The sequence below is a fragment of the Crassostrea angulata genome, chromosome 1 (assembly GCF_025612915.1).
Source record: "Crassostrea angulata isolate pt1a10 chromosome 1, ASM2561291v2, whole genome shotgun sequence".
NCBI classification, from domain to species: Eukaryota; Metazoa; Mollusca; class Bivalvia; order Ostreida; family Ostreidae; genus Magallana; species Magallana angulata.
This window is the reverse complement of record NC_069111.1, coordinates 31,108,881-31,117,670: the sequence shown is the minus strand read 5'-3', so window position 1 is coordinate 31,117,670 and position 8,790 is coordinate 31,108,881. Positions and strand designations below refer to the sequence as shown.

The window sequence follows — 8,790 nt, the reverse complement described above, 5'->3', positions numbered from 1 at the left end:
TTATAATTAAGAATCTTCACTAGATATACAAGCTTTCTTTTGTAAATATTGGCATTTCTTGTGCAGTGGGTCTTGAGAGGAAGATGTTTGAAGACAAACACCCTACACTCACTGTTTGGCGATTATCCCCTTTATAAAATAGATTTAGTCCTTTATTTCACAATTTAAAACCCCCTTTTCATAAAGATGCTCAGTACCAAGTTTTATTAAATTTGGCCCATTGGTTTTAGAAAAGAGGTCAAAAAGGTGAAAAATTTACAGACGGACAACGGGTGATCAAAAAAGCTCACTTGAACCTTTGGTTCAGGTAAGCTAAACAAGAGGCCCATGGGCCACATCGCTCACCTGAGGAACAACAGGTATGATAAAATCAGCTTAATGGAGTCATAATACAAACTATCTGGACAATGTACAATAATACATGTTGATCCTGTATAAATAAAATCCATTTTCCCCTGGATATTCTTATGTTTATAATCATTAGTCCCTTTTCTAACAGGACGATTTTATAGTCATATCATATGTTGAGTATTGCAGTTCTCAAAAAGATCCTTAACAATTGTTTATATATGGGATATAAACGTACATAAACTCTGAACCTTCTTGTGAGGCCAAAGAATTGTCCTGTGGCCAAAGTCTTAACAATTATAAAGAATCATCTGGCTGATTAGTTTCTGAGAAGAAGATTTTTACAGATTTACCATATATATTCCTTTGTTAAACTTTGAACCCCCATTGTGGCCCCACTCTACCCCTGGGGATCATGATTTTCACAACTTTGAATTTACACTACCTGAGGACGCTTCCACACAAGTTTAAGCTTTCCTAGCTGATTAGTTTCTGAGATGAAGATTTTTAAAGATTTACCATATATATTCCTATGTAAAACTTTGACCTTCCATTGTGGCCTCACCCTACCCCCGGGGGTCATGATTTTCACAACTATGAATCTACACTACCTGATGATGCTTCAACACAAGTGTCAGCTTTACTGGCTGATTAGTTTCTGAGAAGAAGATTTTTAAAGATTTACTCTATGTATTCCTATGTAAAACTTCGATCCCCCATTGTGGCCCCATCCTACCCCCTTGGGTCATGATTTTCACAACTTTGAATCTACACTACCTGAGGATGCTTCCACACAAGTGTCAGCTTTCCTGGCTGATTAGTTTCTGAGAAGAAGATTTTTAAAGATTTACTCTATATATTCCTATGTAAAACTTCAATCCCCCATTGTGGCCCCACCCTACCCCCGGGGGGTCATGATTTTCACAACTTTGAATCTACACTACCTGAGGATGCTTTCACACAAGTGTCAGCTTTCCTTGCTGATTAGTTTCTGAGAAGAAGATTTTTAAAGATTTACTCTATATATTCCTATGTAAAACTTCGATCCCCCATTGTGGCCCCACCCTACCCCCGGGGATCATGATTTTCACAACTTTGAATTTACACTAACTGGGGATGCTTCCACACAAGTTTCAGCTTTACTGGCTGATTAGTTTCTGAGAAGAAGATTTTTAAAGATTTACTCTATATATTCCTATGTAAAACTTCGATCCCCCATATTGTGGCCCCACCCTACTCCCGGGGATCATGATTTTCACAACTTTGAATCTACACTACCTGAGGATGCTTCCACTCAAGTTTCAGCTTTTCTGGCTGATTAGTTTCTGAGAAGAAGATTTTTAAAGATTTACTCTATATATTCCTATGTAAAACTTCGACCACCCATTAAGGCCCCACCCTACCCTCGGGGGTCATGATTTTCACAACTATAAATCTACACTACCTGAGGATGCTTCCACACAAGTTTCAGCTTTCCTGGTCTTATGGTTCATGAGAAGAAGATTTTTAAAGATTTACTCTATATATTCCTATGTAAAACTTCGATCCCCCATATTGTGGCCCCACCCTACTCCCGGGGATCATGATTTTCACAACTTTGAATCTACACTACCTGAGGATGCTTCCACTCAAGTTTCAGCTTTTCTGGCTGATTAGTTTCTGAGAAGAAGATTTTTAAAGATTTACTCTATATATTCCTATGTAAAACTTCGACCACCCATTAAGGCCCCACCCTACCCTCGGGGGTCATGATTTTCACAACTATAAATCTACACTACCTGAGGATGCTTCCATACAAGTTTCAGCTTTCCTGGTCTTATGGTTCATAAGAAGAAGATTTTTAAAGATTTACTCTGTATATTCCTATGTAAAACTTGGACCCCCCATTGTGGCCCCATCCTACCCCCGGGGGTCATGATTTTCACAAATTAGAATCTACACTACCTGAGGATGCTTCCACACAAGTTTCAGCTTTCCTGGTCTTATGGTTCATGAGGAGAAGATTTTTAAAGATTTACTCTATATATTCCTCTGTTAAATTTCGACCCCCCATTGTGGCCCCAACCTACCCTCGGGGGTCATGATTTTCACAAATTAGAATCTACACTACCTGAGGATGCTTCCATACAAGTTTCAGCTTTCCTGGTCTTATGGTTCATGAGAAGAAGATTTTTAAAGATTTACTCTGTATATTCCTATGTTAAACTTCGACCTCCCTTGTGGCCCCACCCTTCCCCCGGGGGTCATGATTTTCACAAATTAGAATCTACACTACCTGAGGATGCTTCCACACAAGTTTCAGCTTTCCTGGTCTTATGGTTCACGAGAAGAAGATTTTTAAAGATTTACTCTATATATTCCTATGTTAAATTTCGACCCCCCATTGTGGTCCCACCCTACCCCCGGAGGTCATGATTTTCACAACTATAAATCTACACTACCTGAGGATGCTTCCACACAATTTTCAGCTTTCCTGGTCTTATGGTTCATGAGAAGAAGATTTTCAAAGATTTACTCTGTATATTCCTATGCAAAACTTCGACCCCCCATTGTGGCCCCACCCTACCCCCGGGGGTCATGATTTTCACAAATTAGAATCTACACTACCTGAGGATGCTTTCACACAAGTTTCAGCTTTCCTGGTCTTATGGTTCATGAGAAGAAGATTTTTGAAAATTTCTCGAAAATTTTCATAAATTCCTAATTATCTCCCTTTGCAAAAGGGCGTGATCCTTAGTTTTCACAAATTTAAATCCCCTTAGGCTAAGGATGCTTTGTGCCAAGTTTGGTTGAAATTGGCCCAGTGGTTCTTGAGAAGATGTTGAAAATGTGAAAAGTTTACAGACAGACGGACGGACAGACAGACAGACGGACGACAGACAAAATGTGATCAGAATAGCTCACTTGAGCTTTCAGCTCAGGTGAGCTAAAAAAATACAAACATACACAATTCTATTTTCTTTATTTAAAACTTCGTAAAAATACCTGACACGAAAAAAATACATAGTAAATTGCCAATTCTTTTCCAAACCTAACATGAAGTTCACCACAATTTTGTTATGATTTAAAAATGTACCTGCCAAATAATTTTTCCAAAAAATTCATACTGAGTTTATTATATAGTTCATTTTTTACTTCATATATGACATACAAAAGTGGCTTTCATTTTGGAAGGTAAAATAACATCAGCACAACAAACCTAACTGACATCTTTCACAACAGCAAGTTTTCATAAAACCCTTTTGATCACTATAAATTCATTAAATTGATACATGTCTTAAAGTATTTGCATATATACATAATACATCTAGTAAGAACACTGCACATTCTTATAAATGAAATGAAAAGTATTCTCGCAGCAACAATTTCTAATGGCTTGTTTTCTGTCAAAAATGATAAACTTTAATACATGTACAACAAAAGTTTTGGGTTGATTTTGAGAGAAGATTGATAGTTTTACAGATCTATCAACATGTTTTTTTTTTTTTTCCATTCAGAAATACTCTAAAAATCTATTGCAACAGCATACAGAGTACTGATTATATATATTTCTCTTACACACAATCATATACCCACCGTTCTCTCACAATTGAAAATTTAATCTATGAATTATACAGTGTTTTCAACAAAATTTTCAATAAAAACAAAAGCAACTTGCTGTCATAATGAAGGATGAAATTGTTGTACACACACTATTTAAATGATAAAGAGAGATGGCACAACAACAATGAACATTACTACATACACAAAGATTGCAACAGATGGACTTCCGAAGTGAACGAATGGAAAACTGTTTAAACTTTTGACACCCTAAACGACAGATGAGCACCATGATTATGACATGAATCATTGTGAGTGATCAAATAGACTGCCTGCTGATGAAATTAATTTGCGATCATAAGAAGTAAAGGGGCAATGGGCTGCTGATAGCCTGATACAGAATCCAGCAACATCTCTCACAGGACTTGACGGTCTTTCTTGAGTCTGATCTTAAAATGCAAATCTTCAAATGTATATTTGCATCAGAAAAAGATGTCAATCCTACACAACATGGGATTTATATGTCCGAGATCCATCTCTATCACTTGCCATATCAAAAAAAGAAAGAAAAGAATGAACCTGTCCTGGGCCCCGACAAAATTATTTTTTGATAGATTATAAATCCTCCTTGCTTTCATCCTCTTCATTGTCATTATGAGTGTGCCATGTGAGTCGTTCTTCATAAAAAGCTATCACTATTTGTGGACATTTAACATTAGCTTGTCTTGCTGGTACTAAATCTGCCTCATCACTGTCTTTCCTTTAAAACATAAATGAAAACTTTCATGTCAAACAGATTTTAAAAACAGAAATTCTTAACCAACATATTATTTTTATCATAGATCACACAGTCAAGTATTACAATTTGATCCCTAGATAGCCAATACCGGTACACTTTCTTTAATAATATCAAAACAATAATTTGATCAGAAGAGGAACATCAGGCAGCCTTGACATTATCAAATCAAACAGGAGATTTTGTGCTTGTAGCAAGATATTGAACAGAAAAGCAAGAAAACCTGAAAGGATTAGCAGCAATAATGTAGCCCTCTCTGATTTTTTATATCTGATGTTTACTGGAGAGGGCTACAATTCCACAGGATCTCCTGTAAGGGTGCAAAATTAATTTCTTAATGCGGCTGACTTTGGTCTGAAAAGATCGATTTTATATTTCAATTCCTTTAGATAAAATGATTTTTTAATTCAGGTTGAACAAACTAACCATATGTAATTCAAAACCAGATAAAACACATCAGCATGTTTACCAGTTGTCTTTTTCAGCAGCCATGACAGTTCTCGCGTGATTTTATGAGATTTACGATTGGAGTTTTGATGAGCTTGATAACGTGAATGTCAGTGTAGATAATTGATCTTACCCCGTTCTATCATTAAAACATCATTTAAGGAAATGGTATATAATGGAAAATTCATATTTACAGCGTTAATTATGTTTAAATAGGGGAATTCCTATATTCAGTTCAAGATACGCTTCTGAATTCTCATTGGCTGTCCATAAATAAAACCGGTCAAGGTCAGTAAACATGGCCGACAAATTCAACTTGTGTTGTTGACATGCATGAAAAATAACGGATATAAGGACTATACTTGATATTTTTGGATTAATTTATGCCATAGACATCTATAATGTTTGAGTTCTGGTAAGAAAAAAAAAAATAATAATAAAAATCGGGAGAGGGCTACATTATTGCAGCTAGAGAGGATAGATAAAATTCATGACTCCAATCCTCAAACAAACTTACCACTTCATTAAAAACATGAGTTCGCCTGAACTGTCTGTGGCACCAATAATTCTCTCTGGCAACAACCCTCTGTCAAAACCTCTTGGTTTGTTATCTTCTTCCTGTAAATCAGGATCAAAATTAGTGAACATAAATTAATTTTAACATTTATCATCAAATGCATTTATCTTTCGATCTGATGATCTTACTGTTGTTTTTACTTCTGAGACTTTCTTCTTCTTCTTTGCTGCACCATCATCTGTGCCATTTGGAGTTTTTCTTTTCTTCTCTTGATCTTTTTTCTTCTTTTTCTCCTCAAACTCTGCTATAAGGTCTGGACAATCTAAATTTGCTTCTGGTTCCCAAGTATTCTCTGAGCTGGAAAATAATGTTCATGATAATATCTCTTCATGTAAACAAGAGATTTTCAGAACCTGAGACAGAGAATAAGTTATGACTACACTGAAAAAATTTTTTTTATGTACTTTGAACAACAAGTAAAAAATGTTCTTAATCATTGTTTACAGTACTTTAAATAATATATTACCGGTATTTATTTTTGCAAGATAAACAGATTCTTCATTTCATATATTTAAAATACAACCAACAGAATGTTTCACAGCATTTACTTCTAAATTTGGCTATTTATCCTAATACAGAGAATACAATAAATCTACCTGAGATTTATTATTATGACAATGAATTTCCTACCAACCCACCTTAATCAGCTAGGGTCAGAAAACAATTCAAAACATCAAATAACAAATTTCTTTTCATGCTGCCTCAGCTCTAAGAATGCAGGATCTTTACAAAAAAGAATATTATACATTAATAACTCTTACTCTGGGTAACCTTTCCATTTCAGAAGGTACTCTTTACGACCTCCCTTCATCCTGGAGTCCACCACTTTCTCAACTGTGTATTCTTCTTCCTCTTCCTCTTCTTCCTCAACGTCTGCTGGCTCTGCAACAATTTCCTCATCTTTTTTGGCCTTGGCTGGTCTTGTTGACGACATTGTTGCTGCCTGAAAATTCAAATTTGGCATCGACATTGAAAAAAACCCAATATTTACATGAATTGTGTAAATCCTTCTTGCCCAGTGATATTGCATTTGAATAAGTTATGGGTGAATTTCATAGGTCATATTTTCATAGATCTTGATATCATAGCGCGATTATAAACTGCGTGTTTTCCCGAATTTTTTTACGTCCTTTGACAATTATCATATGCTTTAAATGAATGAAAATTTATCAGTTCTATGATATCACCCACTCCCAATAATGCCATCACTTTACAAAATGGTGAAACCCCCCCCCCCCCCCTCCCTGAAAATCAATGTGGGAAATAGTCAAAATTCAAATTTTATTTTCGTTAAATCATTCTTAATTTAGCAGATTGTCTGGACAACTACAAAACTTTTCTGCTTCTGGTTATTTCATACTTTTTGGTATACTTAATATTTTGGTGTTTTAAGTTTTTAACTTATTCTTTATCATTTTCATTGAAGTTCTGTAAATCTTGACATATGCATGAATACTAATTGTGAGATTTGTTGTTAATTATAATTCCAAAGTTACCGGTAACTATCATAACCTATGAACTTGTAATTAATGTATTGTATGAGATATGTTTTTTGGGTTAAATTATGATATTTCATTGCAATGGGGAGAAATGGTACTTTGTGAGATTTGGTCCTAGGCCAGTATAGAGCAGTATAATAAATTAATGATATAGTTTATTATCAAAACATATCATATATGTATTTATATACGAAGAGATAAGCGAACAATACTTACAGACCATTCAAAAAAGTAAAACTCGAGAAGTCAAAACTATAAGTAATTTTGTTAAAACTTGCCTTTTCGTCCATTGTGTAGACTAAGTTGGAACACAGCTAGATGTAGAAAATAGACAAGTGATGATTTTATAGGCATATATATGTGAATGTTATGTGAACTCAAAGCCACACAAGATTTTTCGTTCAAATTTCATGGTCATGTTTGCTTTTTTTGGAATTAAAGACAGCTGTCTTTCATAAACAATCTTTAAACTTTTTTTCGCTTCTAACACGAAAGGCACGTCTTCACGTCTTGTTGTGGCATTTAATTTTGCATTTCATAAAGCAAAGTGTTGAACCTATTAATGAACCTGACCGATTAGTCTTGAAGAAATCAAATGTGTTAAAAGTAAAAAATAACTGCTTAAGATTGTAAAAATAATATATTGGTAAATAGGCAATCCTACATATAACCAGCCACTTATTCCATTCATAATATTAGACTAACATGCGCCATTTTGATAAAAGAGGCATGAGACTTGGATGCTACAATCCGATATTCGGATGACACGCCAATGATGCCCCAAGTACATTCAATATTCAGTTTTAAACCAAATTTTGCAATACGAATGGAAGATGACAATTCCAAAACACATCAGCAAAATTACCTCAAATAGCCTTGTGTTCACAAATAATTCAGTAATGCCGGGAACACAACGTAGCTTTGATGCGCATGTGTGCAGTTTATATCCGACTACAAGAAAAACGCGGGAAGAAAAAAAATACACTATTGTGTTTATTCAACAAGTATTCAAATAATCCAATTAATTGCAATAAGGAATGTGTTTTGAATTATGAAATGTATTTAATACATATAAATTTGATTGTCTATAAAAAATATAAGGATCACGGTATCGAATTGACAACATTCATTTGTTCGGATAAATACGAAATGACTAGCACGTCCTGACCATGCATTTGAACAACACGCAAAGTTGGCATTTAACCCCGTAATTTATTAAACGCAAAACGATAGAGCATACTAGTATATCGGTCTTTTAATTAATTATGAAGTAATTAAGTGATGCGTAAAGATAAAAAATAATATGCAAACGGTGTGACCGTTGGACCGAGCGCAGAATTAACACATTATGCAGTTTGATTTTTGTGTGATAAAATCTATTTAAAACGTACACAGTAGGATCCGCCTGCATGGTTGCCTACTCAAATCATTCGTCAAAGTTAAACTAAACGCCGCGTGCTCAGTCTACATTATGACGTCATGTCTCAGACGTAAAACGTTCAAGTTTTGTCTACGGAAATAGCCGAAGAGAGTTACGTGATTCCATTTTTTTTTTATTTCTTCTTTCATTGTTCATCAATTTA

At 34.9% G+C, this 8,790-nt stretch overlaps 1 protein-coding gene across 2 annotated transcripts; it reads right to left on the bottom strand.

The window, feature by feature from the left end:
- Positions 1-3,293: 3,293 nt before the first annotated feature.
- LOC128158176 (chromobox protein homolog 1-like) lies at positions 3,294-8,177 on the bottom strand. 2 transcript variants are annotated; one of them, XM_052820931.1, is made up of 6 exons: positions 8,073-8,177; positions 7,482-7,521; positions 6,470-6,647; positions 5,837-6,005; positions 5,649-5,749; positions 3,294-4,648 (listed from the first exon to the last, which is right to left on the bottom strand). In XM_052820931.1, exons 2-6 carry the CDS (start codon positions 7,495-7,497, stop codon positions 4,504-4,506), a joined length of 609 nt encoding a protein of 202 aa, XP_052676891.1. In that variant the 5' UTR covers positions 7,498-7,521; positions 8,073-8,177; the 3' UTR covers positions 3,294-4,503. The 2 variants fall into 2 exon arrangements, with proteins under 2 accessions (XP_052676891.1, XP_052676898.1); XM_052820938.1 differs by having other exon boundaries at positions 5,849-6,005.
- Between the last annotated feature and the right edge of the window lie 613 nt (positions 8,178-8,790).